General features: G+C 47.1%; 2 protein-coding genes across 4 annotated transcripts; both read left to right on the top strand.

The window, feature by feature from the left end:
* The first annotated feature begins 94 nt into the window (after positions 1–94).
* On the top strand, positions 95–5843 carry POMK (protein O-mannose kinase). 3 transcript variants are annotated; one of them, XM_074993869.1, is made up of 3 exons: positions 95–232; positions 1655–1962; positions 2466–5843. In XM_074993869.1, exons 2-3 carry the CDS (start codon positions 1675–1677, stop codon positions 3237–3239), a joined length of 1062 nt encoding a protein of 353 aa, XP_074849970.1. In that variant the 5' UTR covers positions 95–232; positions 1655–1674; the 3' UTR covers positions 3240–5843. The 3 variants fall into 3 exon arrangements, with proteins under 3 accessions (XP_074849970.1, XP_074849969.1, XP_074849971.1); XM_074993868.1 differs by lacking the exon at positions 95–232 and adding an exon at positions 329–437; XM_074993870.1 differs by lacking the exon at positions 95–232 and adding an exon at positions 932–1203.
* Positions 5844–14413: 8570 nt separating this feature from the next.
* Positions 14414–20919, top strand: SMIM19 (small integral membrane protein 19). The gene is made up of 3 exons (XM_074992061.1): positions 14414–14634; positions 15385–15509; positions 19767–20919. The coding sequence occupies exons 1-3, from the start codon at positions 14522–14524 to the stop codon at positions 19829–19831; spliced, it is 303 nt and encodes a 100-aa protein (XP_074848162.1). The 5' UTR covers positions 14414–14521; the 3' UTR covers positions 19832–20919.
* Positions 20920–21606: the final 687 nt, after the last annotated feature.

A 21606-nucleotide genomic window follows, 5' to 3' on the forward strand; every position in this document is an offset into this window, starting at 1 on the left:
GGGCCTGGTCCCTGCAGTGCGCCCGGCGGGGGCGCTGGACCGAGCGGAGGGTGTCCCGGGGCTCGTCGCCCAGCCTGGCTGTGGGGCCCCCGGGCCAGGGGGCTCCCCTCGCGAGAGGGGCCCACGCTCCGGGGCTGAAACCCGCCGGGTGGTCGCCCGGCCCAGGGCGGTGCCCCTCAGCTGGGCTCCGCTGCCAGGGCTGGCCGGATTCGCCGGCCGAAGGCTGCCCGGGGTCAGTCAGGTCCTGCCCTGCTCGCGGACGGGCCCGCCTGGGTGGGAGGGAGCGTTAGTCCGTGTCGTCAAACACGAGTCCTGGGGCGCCGTGTAGACGGAGAGCGATTTCGGAGCAGGAGCTTTGGTGGGCAGCGACCGGCTAAGAAAACCTCTGGAAACCAGCGGGCTCCGTTTCACGTGGACAGTGTTTCTTTGCCTGCCTTGTATGTGAATTTGTATCTTGCCACGCGTGGCTGGCCCGGGGGAGAGGGTTTTGCGAAAAGTCCCCCCAAATATTTGTCCCCGTTCTTCCCCTGTTGCAAAGGGGTGTTGTGTTTGTGTGTTGTGTTTGTGTTGTGTTGTGTGGTCGTTGCCCACGAAAGCTCATGCTCCAAAGTATCTCTGAGTCTGTAAGGTGCCCCAGGACTTGTTATACCGGCCGCTGGGGCTTGGGATTTCGGTTGTGCTGCCTCTCCCCTGCACAAGCGCTCTGTGGGCCCCCTTCCCCATCTCTTTCACAGGCACAAGCAAGCCAGCAGGTCTCTGTGAGAAGCCGCGGGCTGGCTGCGGATGTGGTGGAATACCCCACAAGGCACAGAAGTCCTGTAGCACCTCGTAGACTAACAGATATTTTGGAGCATAAGCTTTCGTGGGCAAAGACCCGCTTTGTCAGATGCCCACAGAAGCTGATGCTCCAAAATATGTTAGTCTATAAGGTGCCGCAGGACTTCTTATTGTTTTTGAAGGTACAGACTAACACGGCTACCTCTTTGATGCTTGTCATACGGCACAGTAACAAGAGTGGTCTCAGCATTGCGGAAAGCGCCTCACCAATACAACACTATCTGTTCTTCCTTCTGGTCCCTGCAACTCTGCTTTCCTCTCCCTGGGCCCATGCAGAGCTCTTTCGCTTCCCAGACGAAGCATATTTATGGACGGGTGCCTATGAATGCAAATATCCCAAAAAAGCTGGCAAGAGTAGAGCTTGAAGTGAGTTTAAAAAAATCTGTAGAAATCAGCTGACTCCATTTCACATTGATAGTGTTTCTTTGAATGTCTTATATATGAATTTGTAACAGCAACAAAGGGTCCTGTGGCACCTTATAGACTAACAGAAGAGTTTTGAGCATAAGGTGCCACAGGACCCTTCGTTGCTGTTACAGATCCAGACTAACACGGCTACCCCTCCGATACTTATATATGAATTTGTGTCTTGCACGGAGCTAGTCTACAGAAACTAAGCCACTCTGCACTGGATAGGGAAGGATGAAAGGAAATAGTGAGAGAGGCATCAGACACCAACGGGTGCTGAGCCCATGGTTATTGATGATGATGATGAATATTTGGGTGGCTAGAAGAAGAGGGTTTTGCTAAAAGTCCCCCAAATATTTGTCCCCATTCTTTCTTTGTTGCAAAAGAGTGTTGTGTTTATGTGTTTCAGAGAATGTAGAAGATAGCAACATGGACAAAAAACTCCCCTATGTTAAAAAAGAACTGTTCCAAAGGGAAATTCCTTCTCTCTTGCTGGTTCTGCTGCTTCTTGCTGTGCTGCTCCTCAACCTCCTTCTCTACATGTACCTCAACAATTTCTCAGTTGCCACTAGACAGCCTGATGTGGACTCTAGCTTCTGCCCATTTGGGTACTTCAGATTAGGACCAATGAAAAATTGCTCACCGTGGCTATCCTGTGAAGCCATCAATAGAGAAGTCAGGAAACTGAAATGTGTTGGTGAAGGGGCTGTGAAAAAGGTTAGTATCATTTTGCTCAGGTGGATTTCACAGAGTCAGACTTGGCCTCCCTTACACTGTGTGGAAACTTACTATGCAAGAACTGCCACCGAAATCAACAGCTTTGCTTGCAGAATATGATGCTTCTTGGATTGAGTAAGGGCGAGAGGAAAGAGAGTGGTCTATTTACATTTTCATAGACAGTTTGATTTAGTGGCTGATTTGCATTTAACCCATGTCATCTACTCTTGAGGGCAACCCAAGAGATTGAGAAATGCTATATGCAGGAATTACAGTTGCAATGTTGTGGGGCTAGCAGTAATTCCACTGTAACAAGCAGGTTTATACAAAGACTCACCTGATAATGTCCGTATCAAGTGACGTCTAGTTTGTGGTTGTGCAATTTGTTCATTTAACAACAAGAATGGAAAGCTTGCTACGTTGTGGCTATTCTCTGTAAGAGCTGCTACTGATCAGTAGAAAAAGGTTCCAAATGTTTTGCCTGTCTCTTGCTTTGTTTTTAGGTCTTTCTTTCTGAGTGGAAGGAAAACAAAGTATCCCTTTCTCAGCTGACCAGCTCAGAGCTAAAGGAAGATTTTCTTCATGGACTGAATATGCTGAAGTCTCTCCAGAGCAATTATGTTGTCAGACTGCTTGGCTATTGTGAGCAGCAGTTCACAATCCTTACTGAGTATCATCCATTTGGCTCCCTGAAGAACCTCAATGAAGTGCTGGACCGGCCCAGATATAAAGGTGTGAATACTTGGCATCGCAGATTCATGCTCGCCATAGACTATGTGAGCATCATCCATTATTTGCACAACAGTCCTTTGGGCACCTTAGTGATGTGTGACTCCAATGACTTGGACAAAGTGTTATCGCAGTATCTGCTGACGAGTGACTTTCATGTTCTGGTGAATGACTTGGATGCCTTGCCTCTCGTGAACCGGAGCGCTGGCAGGCTGGTGAAATGTGGCCATCGGGAACTCCAAGGTGAGTTTGTAGCTCCTGAACAGGTCTGGCCCTTTGGAGATGAGATGCCATTTGAAGATGACCTTATGCCTCCCTACGATGAGAAGACGGACATATGGAAAATCCCAGATGTCTCCAGCTTTTTCTTGGGGCATGTTGAAGGGAGTGATATTGTCAGGTTCCATTTGTTTGACATCCATACAGCATGTAAGAAGAAGAACGCAGCTGAAAGGCCTTCGGCTGAGGAGGTTCTGGATACATACAGGAACGTTTTAACATTGCTGCTTAGGGAGGCTGCCATACCTGGTACCAGGGAAATGTTATAGGTCATGGTGAGGAGATGTAATCGAGTTGATATTTATTTATTTAGCACCCGCAGCATGCTGGGTCCTTGACAAATTGGCTTTTCATGAAAAAAATTAAAAATTTTTTGACCAAAGAACACCCAATGTTGAGAGGTTTTTTTTTTTCCTATTTCCCCCTCTCCCTTTTCCTGTTTTGCTCCTGGAAGAGGAGGGGCAGGAAAGAAAGATAAAGCAGGGGTGGGGATTTTTATTTTCAAAGACAAACTTTTTAAATTAACACATTTGAAAAATTGTTTTTTTCAAAATTCTACCAAAATTACAGCTTTTTTAAAAGGCCGGTATTTGCCAAAAAATTGTTTGAATGAAACATTTCATCCAGTTCTAATTTACACCTGGAAGATTGGAGAAAGGAGCGCAACAAATAAGCAAAGTGATCTATATGAGAAGGAGGCATATTTCTTATTAACTGTGTGCTAATTCCATGCCACCAAATTGTCGAGACAGTGCCCTCGTCATTTTCCCCCCACACCTCCCTCCCTCCAGGCATTGGGGGCTGTTCTAATGGCCAGCCGGTATCTTGTGGTACGAACAGCTCTTCCTAGCCAAGGCAGCGAGCTGGTGTCCAGCTATTAACAGGGACAGAGGCATGTGATGTCTGCATGGACATCTGCCTCCTGAGCAGCTCCCACCTTCCTGGAGGTGTGGTATTTCAGTCTCTACACCTAGCTGGAAGTGGGAGCAAGGGCCTGTCTTTGAGCCCCTCCCCGCCAACCTTGTCCAGAGCAGCTACTTGCTGGCTCCACTTCCTGGGTCCAGCTGAATAGGTAGGGGACAGGGGTCTGCCCAAAAGAGATGGTAGTCCAAAAAGTCAGCATATGGGCAAAGGAGGGGGAAACATACTGCCTTGATGTTTCAAACCCTTGCCCTCTTACCCCTTATATTGTCATAAAGGCCCTTGGGAGCAAGAGCCTTGTTTACCCACCTGTGTGTGAAGCATCTGTTAGCACACTGCACACACAGTACTCACTGTCCTCACATAACTCCATTCCACAGAAATTTGGGTAGTTTGCGTTCTGCAGATTAGAAGCTCCCTTTCTTCCCCATGCAGCCCAGAAAAATGCCATCCTCTTCTAAATAGAAATGAAGTGTTATCTCTTTGCATTCACCTGTCCCTGACAGTGTCCTAGTGATCCAACAAAGGTATTAATCCTTCCTATAAGGTGACACAGGACTTCTCATTGTTTTTGCAGATACAGACTAACACCGCTACCTCCCTGAATCTCTTCCTTTGACACTCAAATAGTATAATTAAAGAGCGGACTGAAGAATATTAATCCTTTTGTATTTTGCATGCAGAATTCTCCGAGAGCCTGATCCAAAGGCCATTGAAATCAATAGACTTCTTCGGCTTTATAAGGCTTTAGATCAGGCCTTTAGTGCCTACATCCCATGGTTATGGGCGTGATATAGACTCCTGGACAGAACATTATCAGGGAATTAAAATGTCTTACTACACCTTTCAGTAATTTAATTATGCCTATCCTGCCCCAATGGGTATGCTGAACCTGTGTAGAGTATTAAGGATGTCACATGGACTTTACAGTTACGTACCTAATGACTCAAGTTTTCTGAGGATTATACTTTCAACACCTGGGAGTAGGCGAAAGTAACTACAATGTTGTGTTAAGTTCAAAGGCAACCTGTGGCAGAGGAGACACACACTGTGTTCCCTTTTGGAGAGCTCACTTGTGTTCTTTCATGTTTTCCTCTTATCCATTAATATAAAAACTAAAAATGTGTGGTTCATTGTTGGTATGGAACAATGTAACCCCACACACTGTGGCTACATGTACAGTGTATTCCACTTTTGGAAAGAGAATGCAAATGAGTGAGATCACAAACACAAATGAGTTACTGATTTACGTGCATCATGCCTCATTTGCGATCTCACTTCTGGTAGAGCCTTTTCCGGAAGCAAAAACAGCTGTGTAGACAGGGTTCCTTCAAAAACAAACCCCATTTTTGAAAGAACCCTTCTTCCTATTTTGTTTCAGGACAACAGGGTTTGTTTTTCATGGAACCCCATCTGTTTTTGCTTCCCAAAGAGGCTTTTCCAGAAGCGAGCTCTCACAAGGATATGCAAATGAGGTACTAGATATGTAAATACATGCCTCCTTTTCATTTCCATTCTCTCTCACTTCCGAAAGTGGAATGCAGTTCAGCCAGTCTGCGTATGGGGATCTCTGAATCAGATTGATAGCAAATCTGTTTGCTCTACAGCTCAAAACACAGCTTGCAAATAAATTAGAATAGATCTTGTATTGGTGACATCGGTGGCCATTTCCCTGGCTAATTATTTCTGATTACATGGGTAGATAAGACAGGCTGCTTGTCTTTAAGGCTTGTGATTTACATCTTTGAGCCTAGCCAGCCAAGATGCAAGAGGTTAACTTTGGAGGCCTAGGAGTATTCTGTGGCTAAGCTGACACCAGTTGTAAAAATCTTGCTTATAAATGGGAATGCTTTTCTGCAGCTGGCTACGTTACAGTTGCTCTCATCGGCTACGTCTACACATGCCCCAACCTTCGAAATGGCCATGCAAATGGCCATTTCGAAGTTTACTAATGAAGCGCTGAAATGCATATTCAGCGCTTCATTAGCATGCGGGCGGCAGCGGCGCTTCGAAATTGACACGCCTTGCCGCCGTGCAGCGCGTCCAGACGGGGCTCCTTTTCGAAAGGGCCCCGCCTATTTCTAAGTCCCCTTATTCCCATGAGCTCATGGGAATAAGGGGACTTCGAAGTAGGTGGCTTCCTTTCGAAAAGGAGCCCCGTCTGGACGTGCCGCGCGGCGGCAAGGCGCGTCAATTTCGAAGCGCCGCTGCCGCCCGCATGCTAATGAAGCGCTGAATATGCATTTCAGCGCTTCATTAGTAAACTTTGAAATGGCCATTTGCATGGCCATTTCGAAGGTTGGGGCACGTGTAGACACGGCCATCTTGTGTTAGTGTCTCTTTTAGGGGAGTTTGCTTTATCTTCATCTCCTTGATTATCCATGTCCAGTTTAGCTTGTCCCATTGGACGGATTTTGTTGTGTGCCCCTATTCTTGCAGCCTAATCATCAATACCCCTCACAAGCCTCCTTAATGCTCCATTGCATAGGAAGCAGGAGGCAGAGATCATAAACACATTGAGAAGTGACTTGGTATTTCTGGATGTCACTTTTTTGCAACATTCTTAACTCAAAACACCTTAATAGAGTTTGATTTAAAAGAAAGCAAAATGGCAATGGTAGCAACCCATTGATTCCTATGGAGCTGAGCACAAAGTAAAGGGAAATTCAGTGTGAGTAAAGGTATCATGATCTGTTCCTGCATTAACAGGATCTGCTCCTGTATTAACAATATTGATCTGCATTGTCACTTTTTAGCTGGGGATGAAGGAAAACTGGATATGCTGTGTAAAAGTCAGACATTGAGTTTTAACTGCAAGCCAATCAGCCCTTGTCTACAATAACAAGTTTTGTCACCAAAAAGTCCTACTGCAGAGCTTTTGGATCCAATGAGTATATGGTACGAGTAGTCTGTTCAGTCCCAGCTGTGATTTACCCACAGGAACTGGAATGCATATTCGCAAATTTCTCAAGGCTTGTGTGAAAAAGTCTATGAATGTGGCATGCTGAAGTTGTAGAGTGAATATAAAGGAGCTGACACAGGTGCACCCCAAGCAAGCTGTCTCTCCGGTGCTGCACTGTTTCTATGAAGAGCTGAATGCTGTCCTCAGTGGTGACCCCCATCTCCACCGCCAAGAGCCTGTGGGTACTTCAGAGGACATGGACACACTAGAAAGATAACCTAACCCAGAATATGAACATTGTGATGAAGAGGTTGAGCTAGACAAGGATGGGGTGCTCACAGCAGGGTTGCCCACTGGGACAGACGACCAGGAACTAGTCCCCATTCATAGGGACAGAAGTCAGATCAAGTATTAGCTAGGGATGCCACTGAGCAGATAAAAGTAATGGAGGAGCAGACAGATGCTGAGGTCTTTAATACTATTGCAGAAGGAGCAGATCCAGGGTTGACCTCCATTGCAACACAGGTAGCATTCTTTGTCAAACACCTCCTCCCCATGGCCACACTTCTCCTTTTCGCTCTGTGGAACTCCTCTGTTTTCCCTTCTCTCCACTCCCTCCCACAATTTTGACAGTGACAGCTGCACCTACACACCTGTGAGTTGTAACCTTTCCATGTCCCTCCTTTACCAGTAAATGTGTGTTTCACTGTACTTTCTCTTGCTCAATAAACTCAAAGCTTGATAATGGAAAAACTTTTTTTATTTTGTATTCCACAAATTCACATAGCAATCACTTCCATCCTAGGTACAGGCAATTCAAGCATTTTCTTGCATGGACATGTGGCCTAAAATTTTCATATGGGATGTACCAGGGAAGCAACTCCAAAACAGCTGTATGTTAGTGCCCCTTATTCTCGGTGTGCTTCCTCAAAGCCTTCCCCAACATTAATAGCAGCCCTCTGGTCTCCTCTGATGGTCCTTCTGTCTGACTGCTAATACTTTGCAGTCAAGCATTCTGCCTCAGTGCTTCATCACTGGGCAAACATTTCACTCTGAGATTCACACAGATTATGCAAAATGCAGCATGCGGCTATCACCACACTAGGTAAGGAAAGGCATATGTAACTATCATGCAGCGCCTGCTCAGTTTGTTGTTCAAGCGCTTCTTCCTGCTATTCAGGTGCGCTGTGTAAGATTTTATGAGCCAGTATTTTAAGGGATAAGCCAGGTCTTCCACGATTGCTGTGAGCATTTCTATATCCCCCCCACGTAATCTTGTGGTCTGGAAAGAAAGCCCCTATTTGCAGCTGTCTCACCTTTCATTTGCAGTGTTCCTGAAGATACATGCATCTTTCCATACCACTCCATGTTGATGACTATGGAGGCCCACAAGCATCTGCAAACACCATGGAGAAGTATACCTTCCTAGTGATGTATTCTGTTGCAAGGTGGTCTTATTCTAAAACTGGAAAATGTGTGCCATTTATTTGCCCACAACAGTTAGGGAATCCCGTCTCTCTAAAGCCATCCATTATTTCTTGCACATTTCCAGAGTCATGATCCTCCATAGCCCAATGCAATGTACTGTCCTGGTTTGAAAGTGGTATTCTGTATTTAAAAAAAAATAAAAAAATCTTGGTCTTGAACGTTGTCTGTTACTCTACCTGGAAACAGTAGGTGGCAGCACAAAATACCACTTAAAGTTAATTGTGTGTAGTTGCATTGTGGCTGAGTAACTTGCAGAACCCTGCATGGATACAAAATTGGTATCTATATCTGCAAAAATGATTTGTGAATGTGGATCTAAGGCAGATATCTGCAAATTTGCAGAGTTATAGATATAAATTTAGTATCTGCATCCATATCTGCAAAGACGAGCTGTTGCTATCTGTGATGACTCCCGGCATCCCTGTCCCAATAGAATTGTGGAGAAGAACAGAGAAAGAGAGAGAGAGAAACTAATCTCCCAGTAGGTGTCATTACCCAGCAGCAGTCACTCTCAGTCCAGCTAGTAAACACCTTCCCTAGCTTTGGTTGGGTCACTGATGAAGAGCCACTGTGCAGCACAGTGACCCCTCCTAGGGAACTCTGTTGAGTCCTAATGGGCATGAGAAAAGAGGGGACTCTATCAGCTTTATCCTCTCAGCGCCCAGTCCCCTTGGGTCAGTGATCGCCTTCCCCTCAGACTCTCTGCAGGACATGGTGGGGAAGGGAAGCTAGAGCGAGACCCTTCATTTTCTCAGCCACCAAGGGAGCCTAGGGCTGTCCTGAAGGGCAAGGGCCAGGCAGAAACCTGGTCGCAGCAAGAGCCTGAACATCATCCCCTTAAAGGCCCAGGTCACCCCTACACCAGAAAAAGAAATACTTGACTCAAGTCTAGTTCATATATCCTGCTCTGCTTCTCCAAGGGGAACAGTTCTAACCCACCTGTTCCGCAGGAGGAGATCCCACATTCTGCCTACACCTGGAGTCAGGGGCCTGGACTCAGAGGTTACTTCCCTCAGGCTCAGGGAGGGTGATGGCGTGTAGCTCAATAGAGCCCTGCGGCTCCTCATGGCCCTAGCTTGTTCCTGGGATCCGCTGGTCACCATCAAAGTTGATGTGGTGTACGATAAGGAGGAAGGTCAGGACTAATAGGCAGGGGCCTGTTCTGTGTGAAGAAGCCCTTCCCCAGCTCCAGGTTGGAACAGCTGAGTCATTGATTGCAGAGCTTTGGAAGGGGATTGTTCCCTCAGGACTACACTTGTATCCTGCAGGTCACAACTTGTCAGCGTCTCTCTAGACTGGGAGAGTGTTCTGTTTTGGGGTTGGTGCTCCTCCTCCCTGATCTCTTGATCCATGAGCAGCTGCCCTGGAAGAAGATAGACCTTTTCCACAGTTCTAAGTCCTTGGTTGTGTAAGGCTGATGGACTCAGGCTGGCTGCAGGAGGGAATGAACCTGCAACCTTAGGGGCTAAAGCCATGTGCTCCACCCCATGAGCTAAAAGCCAGCTGGCTCTCAGCCAGGGATGCAGAACAGAGACTTAACTGTCTCTTGTCACTAGTCTCAGTGCCTCTGAGGTTACAGTTGGATGAAGGGAGTGACTGTGAGAACAATGCTCCCAGGAATCTCAAAGCCCGTCTGAAAGAAGGGCGGACTCCCTGAGGTGTTCTAGGAAGGAACCTGTGCCTCTTCTCTGAAAGCAGCTCCTGGACGGCAGCTGGGCTCCTGGGCAAAGCATAGCATGTGCAAGAAAGAAATCCCTGGGAGGTAACATGACCCCACCCCCATCTGGGAGAGAAGGATCTGACCTTGCAGTTTCTTCCATCTCTGTCCATCCAGCCCTATCTGTGGTGCTCCAGCCAATCAGTGGAACAGGGAGCAGAGGCCACTCCAGTTCCTGGCAGGGAGGAGTCAGAGGAGGATCTACCTGGCCTTGCTAGGTGTCCTGCTCCCTGCCTAGGGTGAAGACTGCATACAGAGCAGCTTGCAGGAGGTGCATCTTCTGCTCTGGCTCTAGGACTAGTTTCATTGTGCTGCACGAGAGAGGAGCTGATATTAGACTGTGCAGCTTGGGGATGAGACTGGCTCCACCATGGATGTGAAAACAGGGAATAGGCACAGGCAGGCAAAAATGGAAGCTGAGGCACCGAGCCAGGGAATGGCAACGCCTCCCAGACAGACAGACAGTGGCAAGACAAGAATAGTGCTTCTTCCTTGCACTCTCCTGCATCTGACCCAGCAGGGAGCCATTCCTCAGGCCCCCCAAATGCTTCTGGAGTGAAAAAGAAGAGCCCAGCCAGGAAGTAGGAAACTCCCTGCCCCGCCATGCCAGATGAGTTGCCCTTGGGAGAGGAGGGGCAGTGCAGGGCAGTGATACTCAGCCCTGGGCCCGGGCAGCCCCAGAGAGAGAGAAGATAGGTGGGGTTTGGTACTGCATGGGCAGTCCTCAGCCTACTCTTCAATGAGCTCTTGTGAGACCCTGTGGAGACAAAGGAGTGTGTAAGATTCAGGCCCCACTGTTACTTTGCTGGGAGGAGATCACATATCCAGCACCCACTCCAGTCAGCAAGTTCCCCCCTCCTGCCTCCCAGTCCCTCGCTTCCTGCCTGCCTAGCACATGTGGCCCCCTCCCAGGAGTCCTGCTCAGCTCCCTCCCCGTCTTCCCTCCTCCCTGTCAGAACTGCCCCATCCAGCACCATCCTGACTCCCAAGCTGGAACTAACTCATTCCTTGTCCCCAGCCTGAGCCACCCCTCCAGCCCCCACTACCTACAAGTGACCACTCTCAGACTTTCTCCTGTCTCTTCTCCCCAGACCTCAGCTCCCGCAATCCCTGCCCCTGCTACTCCTCCAGCGCCTTCCCAGCCTCCAACCATCCGCCTGGGGAGGCTCCAGCCTGGCCCATGTCTCCTGCATCCCTCCAGCTCCTGGGTACCACGTCTCGCTCATCACAACCCTCTCCATCATAGCTGCCTTCCAGCACTGTGGCTCCAGCGTGTCCTGCCCTTGCTGCTGAGCAGCCAGCCAGGGCAGATGCCTTGCAGGAACCTGAGCTGCAGGGCCTCATCTGCATGCCCTGGAGTGAGGCTAGAGAAGGGAGAGGCTGTTAGCCAGAGACATCCCTGCCCCACCTACACCAGCAGCAGCGATCAGGCCTCCATTAAGGGTAGTCAGAGCCCATTTAACAAGGCCCAGTTTGGGGACAGTATATATTATAATCAGTTGGAGCATGGGGCCCTAAAGGTGCAGGGCTCAAGGCAACCGCCTTCCCCTAAGGCTGGGCCTCAGGATAGTGGGGAACTGTCAAATCATCCACCACTAATACACAAGCTGGCTCTGGCCCTGGGACAGGCCTGTGGAGTAAGGTGACCCCACCTGGGGTGTAACAAACATCCCCATCTCAGTGGTCCCAGATCCTGGAGAAGAAAGGTCCAGTGAGGGGCAGTGGATCGTCAGGGACGAGCCTTTCTGCAGCAGGTGGGATGCTGGGAAGAGGACTGGACAATCTCAATTCCTGCCCAACTGGAGAACATGTGTACCGTTTTTCTATCATGGAGCTGCTTTCAGATGTCCTGGAGAGCAGCCTCCTTGGCAGCCATATCCACCCACTCCTCCTCCTTGTCGTCCAAGGTACCCATGTACCAGGGAGGGCAGGGGCAAGGTGATTCCCGCTGTCATTTGGGAGAAGGAAAGGGTGTAGTGGGAACAGCAGGGTTAATGTCCCCCTTCCCACCTCAAGAACCCAAGGCAGATCAGACCCCACACTCTCCCTCTCAGGGATACCTACTGCGCCCAACAGCTTTAAGAGCCCCTAGAAGAGACCCCCCCGCCCCATCCTGGACCCGCTGGGAGATGTCTGTTTCCCCAGAAAATCAAGGAGTCAAATGGTCGAGATGTGGAGGGGTGGGAGGTTGAGCATTCTCATCAAACAGCCCCAAGAATGGCCCAGGTCATCAGAGCACTACTCAAGCACCATCTCTTTGGCTACATCTAAACTACAGGCTTCTCTGGGGATTCTGGCGTCATCCCAACACAAACCTGCTGCTCTGGAAGCATTCTTCTGACATCCCAGCCCCGCTTCTTCCACGAGGAAGAAGGGATGTGTCTACAGAGGGGTTCTTTCCTCATTTGGCCTCACGTAGACAGGCCACAGGTTAGAAAAGCCTCTCCCAATGCAACTATAGACAGGAGATATGCAAATGCATTGCACAGTTTGCATCGCTTTTGCTGACAGTTCTCAGCAATCTAGATATAGCCTTTGTGAGGGCAGAGGAAAGAGCAAAAGAAGCAATAAAAAGTGAGAAAGAAGCGTGAGAGGGAGGAAAAGGGAAGCCATGAAGGAGAAACCCCTGAGTTCACAGTGATTCTAAGGGACAAAGTCCAGGCTCGGAAATAACAAGAAGTCCTGTAGCACCTTATAGAATAACAGATATTTTGGAGCGTAAGCTTCCATGGGGAGAGCTTTGCCCACCAAAGCTTATGCTCCAAAATATCTGTTAGTCTATACATCACCACAGGACTTGTTGTTTTTGAAGACAGACTAACTCCGCCACCCCTGATACAGGCTGGGAAATGAAACTCTGCCATCTCAGTCTAGTGCTTTCCACACCTAGAACTCAACTGGCACCTGCTGAATCAGCTCGACAGGACAATCAGTCAAAGGCAAAACCTTAACAGAGATTCCTTCTGGGGCTAACATACCTGAATAAGAATATGCACACCACCTTCCTTGGGAGACCCTGAGAAGGAAACTTGCTGAGGCAAAGCCACCACGGTCTGGGAGGCTGACCCAGTCCCCTGCTCCAGTCTTGCCTGGCTGAGGTTGCTATCTCTCTGGGCTGTCACTGCCACCTGTGACCCGTAGGCTAGGGTGCTGCCAAAGGCCTTTGCAATGTCACTGCCACATATCTACACCAGTGACATCATCACAGGACCTAACACCAACCATACCATCAGGGACTCCTTTACCTGCACATCTACTAATATAATATATGCCATCATGTGCCAGCAATGCCCCACTGCAATTTACATTGGCCAAACTAGACAGTCTCTCTGTAAAAGAATAAACGGACATAAATCAGACATCAGGAACGGTAATGCACAGAAGCCCGTGGGGGAGCACGTTAATCTCCCTGGACGCTCAGTGCAGATTTAAGAGTGACAGTCCTGAAACAAAGAAATTTCAGAAACCAAACAGAGAGAAATCTCTTGAGCTGCAATTTATTTGCGAATCTGACTCCATTAACCAGGGACTGGGAGCGGCTCGCAGCTGACGAAGGCAGCTTCTCTGCTCTGGGTGCTAACAGCTCCCCATCAGACGCTGACAACGGCTCACAGCCCCCTCTCCGATCTGACCTGTTTTTCCTTCTTTTGAGTAGCACTGTTGACGCTGGGCCATTTCCCCCTTGCGGAACAGACCTTGTCAGCTCGCCCCCACCCCCTTTCACCGGGACCCCTCTGAAACCCGCCCCCCACCCGTGCATCTGACGAAGCGGGTCTTTGCTCACGAAAACGGGTGCTCCAAAATACGCGTTACTCTATAAGGTGCCCCGGGACTTCTTGTTGTTCTCACTGCCACACCCACGACCCTCTGCAGAGCTCACGGCCTGCCCCCGGCCAGCCCCTTTGCGTGCGTAGCCGCTCCCTGTGACGCACCCCACCCAACGACAGCTACTTCTTGGGGTCCGCCCAAGTGCGCAGTAAAACGCCAAAAGCCTAGCCCAGTGATACACAGCGAGCTGGCCAATCGGCACTAAGAGCACAACACTCAGGGCAAGGTCAGCATACAGCTGGCCAATGGGAGCTAAGAGCACAACACACAGGGCAGGGCGGCATACAGCTGGCCAATGGGAGCTAAGAGCACAACACACAGGGCAGGGCGGCATACAGCTGGCCAATGGGAACTAAGAGGAGAGCGATGGGGTATAGGAGAGTGATGGGGATAGGACGATGAGCCTTCCTGCGCCGCTGGGCATTGATGAGGGGAGGCAGTTTGAGCGCCCACTTGCAGGCGGGAGGCGCATGCGCAGGACACCGGGAAGGGGCGGAGAATGCAGCGATTGCTCGCGCTCGCGGACGCGGCTTCAAAGAGAAAAGGGCGGGGCCGGCCGCGACACTGGGAGGAGCTCCTCGCCCCCGCCCCCCCGCGCTCCGGGCCCCGCCCCCGGAGGGGACTTGTAGGACCCGTGACCTCACTTCCTGCCTGCGCTGCTGCCCTGGGGTGGCGGTGTCGCGGGTGCTGGCGTCATGAGCGACAGCGGCGCCATCGACTACTCGGTGCACGAGGCCTGGAACGAGGCCACCAATGTCTACCTGCTGGTGGTGCTGGCCAGCCTGGCGCTGCTGGTCTACACTCGCCGGTGAGGGGTGGCGCCCTCCCGGCCGCCGCTGGGGGCCGGGGCTGCCCGTGGGACACCCCGAGCACAGGTCATAGCCCTGGCGGTCGGCCTGGTCCTCTTCCCTGCCACGCCGGGCGCCTCAGCTGACGGAGGCACTTGGGGGCCGCTCACAGCCACCTGGGCTTGCGGTAATCTCGCCCGGTCTATGTAATTGGGTCATGCAGTTCAGAATATCTGCCTGCAAGAGTGTCTTGGCCGATGGGACAGACATTAAAAAAATCCAGACAAGGGTTACTTACGTGGTCAGAATGTATTTGTCATATACAGAACCTGCAGTGATAAATCGTTTAAAGTGCAACAGGGGAGTCTTATTGCCTGCACCCCTCAGAAAATATTGCAGAATCTTTGGAGAGCCCAAGGGTGACAGAGGAGCTCAGTGAGAAGACAGGAGGGTTGTTGGAGGGGAAAGGAGAAGCATGGAGCAGAGTGTTTTTCAGGGGATGAAGGGTTTTCTTGGGAGCATCCCCTATGTACACCCTGTTTGACCCCTAGTTTTCTCCATTTAGTCACACACATCTGCTTTTTTCCCTTTAGCACAGGCCATCCTTCTTAGGATACCCTTCAATGAGAAAAAAGTGTGTTACTTAAACTACTGTACACAAGGTAGTCTTTTAATACTCAACTTGTAAATAAAGAGGTTGGAACATATCTTTTGGAAATACTTCTGTATATCGTGTTGCAGGTTATTTATTATTCCTTTCTATATTTTAGGAATAAAAGGAAGATCATGCGAATATTCACACTGCCTCCTGCAGCAGAGGCACCATCAGAGCCAAACTTTTATGACAGTATGAAAAAAATCCGCTTACGACAGCAATTAGAGATGTATTCTATTGGTAAGATTGTGCTCTGCCTTCTGAAATGTTCAGATTCCTGAACAGTCAAAAATGCATGTTTTAATATGGAATAATTGTTGGGTACTATATCAATTTGTGGCTTGAGTAGAACAAAACCCAACATCCTACACTATTTGTACCCTGTGTTAGTTTGGGTAAGGTTCTACCTTGTTAGAAACTAATAATTATGGAAGATCAAAGGGCCCAGTTCTATCCTTTTGTTGTACTGAAAAGTACTGCACAGGATCTTTTCAGGGGGAAAAGGCAAAATGCCACATTTATTGGCAATATAGCAATCAACACTCGTGCATATGATCTGTTACACTCATGCATATACACACACGTGCGCAAACACACAAGCACATTCCTGTCTTGTTGCTGTTATCGATAGTTGCTTCTCCTAACTGCACTAGCCAGGTGAATTAGATGGGGGAGGGGTGGAGCTGGGCTTCTGCTGATCTGGATTGGTGCTTCAGTGTTGACAAGACAAACCCAAGGTCCCTGTGCAAGATGCCTCCCACTTACAGTGGGCTGTGCCACGCCTATACATAATCTGGAAGAGCAATCTTATGAATATTCATTTAGACATCTGTAGCATCTTTTGGGTGGTGCTTCAAAAAGCAGGCACTTGCTGGGGTCTCCCAAGATGTCCATATGTCGGATCTTCTTTCAGTGGGCCCACTTCACAGGTTCCATTGTTTTTTTCATTGATCTTGAATCTAGCTTCTGTCTCTTCTCCAACCCTTACTATACCTGGAGGTGCTTGTCTTTAATTAAGCAATCCAAAAATAAAGTGTACAAAGAGGTTTTTCTTTACCTTATCTACTTCTAGGAACTATTCTACAAAATATAAAATTTCTACGTAAAAAGACTTACTACAAAGTTTCTACATTTTATAGCAAAATATACTAAACTTTTGTACAACAGGACTTAATACAATGATACATAAAGGGCTTGTCTACACTTTCCCTAACTTTGAAGGGGGCATATTAATCAGGGGAATGGGAGATTGCTAATGAAGTGATGCGGTTAATATGCAGCACTTCATTCGGCTAATTCTCCCATGCAGCAACTTTGAAGAGTCAGACTTCAAAGTGCCAGCACATGTGTGGCCGCAGACATTTCGAAGTGCCTGTACTACTTTGAAGTGCCTTTATTCCTCAAAATTTTGTAAAGGGAGTAAAGGGACTTCAAAGTAGCACAGGCACTTCGAAGTGCCCGTAGCTGCATGCATGCTGGTGCTTTGAAGCTTGATGCTTAGAAGTTGCCATGAAGGAGAATTAGCATACTTGACTTTATCTAATTCTTGACACCACCACCCCTCCTTTTGCTCTCTGCTCTCTAATTTGCTCATTTTGATTATATTTGTCTGATTTGTCAACCTTGATTACTGTGTTTGGTTCTCTGTGGCTTAAATATTGAGTCTGTTCCGTCATGGATGGTATCTGAAGAAATGGGTCTGTCCCATGAAAGCTCATCACCTAATAAATTATTTCGTTAGTCTTTAAAGTGCTACCAGATTGCTTTTTTGTTTTGATAGCCTGATGAAGAGTTGCATATTCACCGCAGCACTTCATTAGTAATTTTGCATCGCCCTGATTAATATGCCCCCTTCAAAGTTGGGGTAAGTGCAGACAAGCCCTCAATGACTTGATAAAATATTGAAAAATTCCAATGAGAAAATAGTTAAAACAAAGATGTATCTACACTTGCACATGTACAATTCTCATGTAAGGCTTTGATCATGAAATATGGAAACTTCAATAAAGTTCTGTATAAATTACGATCCAGACTTAAGTACAGAATTACTGGGAGCTAGCATCCTTCAAAACTCTTTAGATATGGGAGTTCTTGCTGGTTTTACGCTTGAAGCACAAAATCCAAGTGTGTGCACCTATTTCAGTTTATACCTTCAGAAAAGAATTGTTAGAAGTAAGTTTTCTTTAGATTTTTCTTACCAGGCCCACCATGGTCATACAGTGTTTGTTAATGCATTAACTGATACTTTCAAATACCGTCTACATTAATAATACCATATGTGTGCAAGTATAGGTTGAATTGCTGGAGGAACTATAACTTTGCCTTGTTTCCTTTTAACTTCTGGTTACATAGAAATTGGCAGAATAGATTTTCCCAGAACTGTCTCAGTGCTTAGTGGTGCTAAGTCTGAGCAATGTAATCACAGGAGGAAGTTCCTCAAATGCTTATTGATTGGGATAATCACTGGGGAGAAATTGACTAACAGTCAATCTGCACTGGCCTACTGGAGTAGTTCCAAAGCAGCCTTCGGCCTTCTTTCTACTATGTACAGCTGAATCTCATAGTTCTTTCAAATGTGTATCCAGCGCCACTTATGCTTGCTGGCAACTGTGTAGCTCTGCAGATTGGAACAGATACAGCTTCTTACCACTATGAGCTTTGGTAGTATTTTCATTGCTTTGGCAGATATAGAGGTAATATTTTAGAAGAATTTAGGGAGCAACTCTCCCCATTCTGTCCACATTTCTGTGAGCCAATGCCCAGGTGCCAGCTAAAGGGTCTGGTGGGGCAAAAGGGGTGATGTCACACCAGCATCTATGCTAAGCAGCCAGGGCAGGCTGGGTTCTTTGGTTTGTGTTTAGTTCGGGTACAGCAGCAAGAGGAAGAATTACACTTAGAGAGGCTTTAACAGTTACCTTTTATTTATACAAAGATAGAAACAATTTAACTAAGACAAATGATTAAAGTACAAGTTAGTACTTGCAGTTTTTAAAGGGGAAACGACACAATTTAACTTAAGAAAAGTTTTAGACAAACTAGCTAGCTTAAACTAATACAATTAATGTGTACACAAGAAAGGCCTGTTGCAGGTGTGATTTTTACCCCTGCCTCTTAGACCTGGTGGAACCAGAGTCTTTCCCTCAATTCCTATAGGAAAGAAGTTTAATACAGGTGTAATTCTTACCCCTGCCTCCTAGATCCAGTGTGACCCAGATTCTCTCAGTCTCTCTGGAAGAAGTAGATACGAACCAGGCGTCCCCAGTCTCGGGAGTTAATTCCAGACCTGGCCAGCAGGTGTAGGTGATTGAAACTCAAAGGAGGGGGTGGTCTGCCAAGCCCCTTTATACTGCTTTTGTCACGTACGCTTCTTCCTGGTCTTAAGTGGCCAATTGGGAGGAATGTTTTGGACCCCAGGTTTCCCAGGGAATGTGCAAGGCTCAATTCGCACCTGTGAATTGTGGACAATTGGGCACCTTTGGAGGTGATGGGTGGGGTTCCCCAATCTTCCTGGGGAAGTGATCAAGGCTGGGGAAGTGATCAAGGCGTGTCAATTTCTGAGATCAGCCAGAAGGGTGGCCATTAGCTAGCCCATCCACTGTTTGGTTTTTGTGTATAGTAGAGAGGCTGGGCGAGACAGCACACCTGTGTTCCCAGGACATCAAAGGCTACCTGTCTCCCCTGCTTATTTCTCTCTCTGTCTCTCCCAGTGGCGGGGGGGGGGGGAAGAAAAGGCCAAGTGGGGGGGTTCATGTCTGGCTACAGTTTCTGAGTGAAAGATTTCAGGAGGTATCCCAGATTTTTCCTTTCCTTTTAGGGTGACATCTCTCCTTTCTTTGATTAGGATGTCTTAAGTCTTTTTGTTTTTTGGTTCCAGAACATGTGAGCTGGATTGAGTGTCCAGCTACCACATCTCTGTTGAGGTTGGGGGCCTATCTTTATAAATCATCTCGGGCTGGGATCCTTTGCTTCGTGGTCACAGTTGGCATATTGAAAGCTACTTAAATGTTAAACAGGTAGTTTCCACTGGGTAATAAACTTTGCCAATTCTTTTGTTTTTTAGTAGTCTCTAGAATTTTTAGTCACAGAGTGGGGCTATAATTTAACTAGTGGTAATCTTTTACAAGGTGTAATAGATTTATTCAGGCCCTCACAACCTTGCCAGAAGCTTTGTGTATATTTGTACATATATTTGCATCCCTTACTTCTGTCTTCAGTTAAAAATAACAAATGAGAGCAAAAACGGTTGTTACTCCATCAGTTTAAATAGAACTAAATCTCTTGTTGAGCAGTTGCTGCCTCCAAATTTAGTGATTTGGAAATATTGTGAAATCAGTACTTTTCCTTTAATAAAATATTTTTTTAAATTGCAGACTGACTGACACTGGTCTCATGCCAGAGCTAGTCTTCCTATTAAACCCACCTTCCCAGTGTTCACCGTGCTCTGTTAGAACATAAGGCATAACGAAATTTAATTGTGATGTTTTAACTCTTTTTCAGCAAGAAAATATGACCAACAGCAGCCACAGAAACAGACTGACAGCGTTCAGCTCTCAATGGAATGAAGGCTCAAATTGTGGGAACTCAAGCAATTTTTACAGTGCTCATAATGAGAGGGGAGTTGGTATGGAATCATTTTCAAAGGACTTTTAATGGTGTATATTTAAAAAAAAAAAAAAAGCTCCCCTATAAATATATTTCTTGAAAATTTTTCTTTGGACCTGGTAGGTGTTTACTGAACATTCATTGATTTACTAACAATGAAAGCACCTAATACGTTTAAGTCTCCCTTGAAGAAACATTTGAGGGAGCAAGGCGGTAGTCCATAATAAAAGAGGTGTTGGAAACATTGCAGAGGTTTCCACTGTTGCCAATATTTTGATGATCAGTGTTTTAGCTGAACAGGAGTATTTTTGTAACATGGCAATGGAGGACATTGGGCTCATTGGGTAAGTTTATACTGTTTGTCTCCTCTGATGATTGTTCGTTCCTTAGGGAAAGGCGTGGAAAAACTCAGGTAGTATCTAGGTGCCCGAACATTGCCAAGTTTTATGTCTCATTTAAACATCCTTGGCTTCCACTGGCAGGGACCACAAAACAGAACATTTATAATAAATGTAATTTTGCTGCTGTAAATTCACAGCTGAAGTGACTAGCTCTTGTGAGAGCCAGAAATGTACATCATCGGCCTTATTGGAGGAAAAAATGAAATTTTCATCGTACAGAGAGCATAATTATAGTACTGTAATTTGCATGTTGAAATTTTAATGAGAGCTAAGGAGGGCAGTTCTTAAGTTATCTGCTAAATGATTGCATGTGGCATCTAGTATTAAAATTAGAGATGTATGACATGAAGTAATATCTTCTATTGAACCAATTTGTGTTGGGGGGAGAGAAAAGCTTTTGTGCTTACACAGAGTTCTTCAGATCTGTGAAAGATACTACCAGCTTTACAAAAATGCAAGGTAGAACAGAATGGCATAAGTAGTTAGCCATATTCTAAGGGATTGTTCAAGGTACATTGTTGCTAATATCCTGAGATGGATGCTGATACAACTACACTGCATATTTAATAAAATATTAAAAGTTAAAATAATCTGTAAATCTCTAGGTAACAGAACTATACCAATAAACAGCACTGATTAACACAGAATTGATGCTCCGATAACTCTTTTGATTAAATTACAAAATGGGTAATGGTAATAATTTGATTCTTGTTTAGGCATTTGATGAATTATGAAAAATCTTATCTGAAAATGTCAATTAAGCATAGCTCTTTATCCTGTTATATGAGTTCATCTGGTTGAAGAATTTTGAACACAATTGATAAATGGCAATCGTCTGCCAGCTCCTCCCAGCTGTCCGGCTCGATGTCTACCTCCCTGAGGTCCCTGTTGCAAACATCTTTGTAGTGCAGCTGGGGGCGTCCAGGAGGTCTTTTGCCAGAGGCTAGCTCGCCATACAGGATGTCTTTTGGGATCCTTCCATCATTCATCCTGTGGACGTGGCCAAGCCAGCGGAACCACTGCTGCCTGAGGAGGGTGTGCATGGTTGGGATTCCAGCTTGCTCAAGGAAGGCGGTGTTGGCTGCTGTGTCCTTCCATGATATTCCAAGGATGCGCCTGAGGCAGCGCAAGTGGAAGACGTTCAGCCTCTTTTCCTGGCGGGCGTACAGGGTCCAAGACTCGCTGCCGTAAAGGAGGGTGCTGAGGATGCAGGCTCTGTAGACTTGCATTTTTGTGTGGGTGTACAACTTGATGTTATTCCACTCTCTCTCGCTGAGCCTGGACAGAGTTGTGGCTGCTTTTCCGATCCTCCTATTTAGCTCAGACTCCAATGA

Source organism: Carettochelys insculpta, chromosome 4, assembly GCF_033958435.1.
Source record: "Carettochelys insculpta isolate YL-2023 chromosome 4, ASM3395843v1, whole genome shotgun sequence".
In the NCBI taxonomy this organism is placed as follows: domain Eukaryota; kingdom Metazoa; phylum Chordata; order Testudines; family Carettochelyidae; genus Carettochelys; species Carettochelys insculpta.

What these genes read in the sequence shown, in the direction of transcription:
- POMK (XM_074993869.1), top strand. Translation starts at nt 1,675, where the DNA reads ATGGACAAAAAACTCCCCTATGTTAAAAAAGAACTGTTCCAAAGGGAA. An exon ending in GTGAAGGGGCTGTGAAAAAG is followed by an intron (nt 1,963 to 2,465) that starts GTTAGTATCATT and finishes CTTTGTTTTTAG; the next exon opens with GTCTTTCTTTCTGAGTGGAA.
- SMIM19 (XM_074992061.1), top strand. Translation starts at nt 14,522, where the DNA reads ATGAGCGACAGCGGCGCCATCGACTACTCGGTGCACGAGGCCTGGAAC. An exon ending in CTGCTGGTCTACACTCGCCG is followed by an intron (nt 14,635 to 15,384) that starts GTGAGGGGTGGC and finishes TCTATATTTTAG; the next exon opens with GAATAAAAGGAAGATCATGC. An exon ending in ATTAGAGATGTATTCTATTG is followed by an intron (nt 15,510 to 19,766) that starts GTAAGATTGTGC and finishes ACTCTTTTTCAG; the next exon opens with CAAGAAAATATGACCAACAG.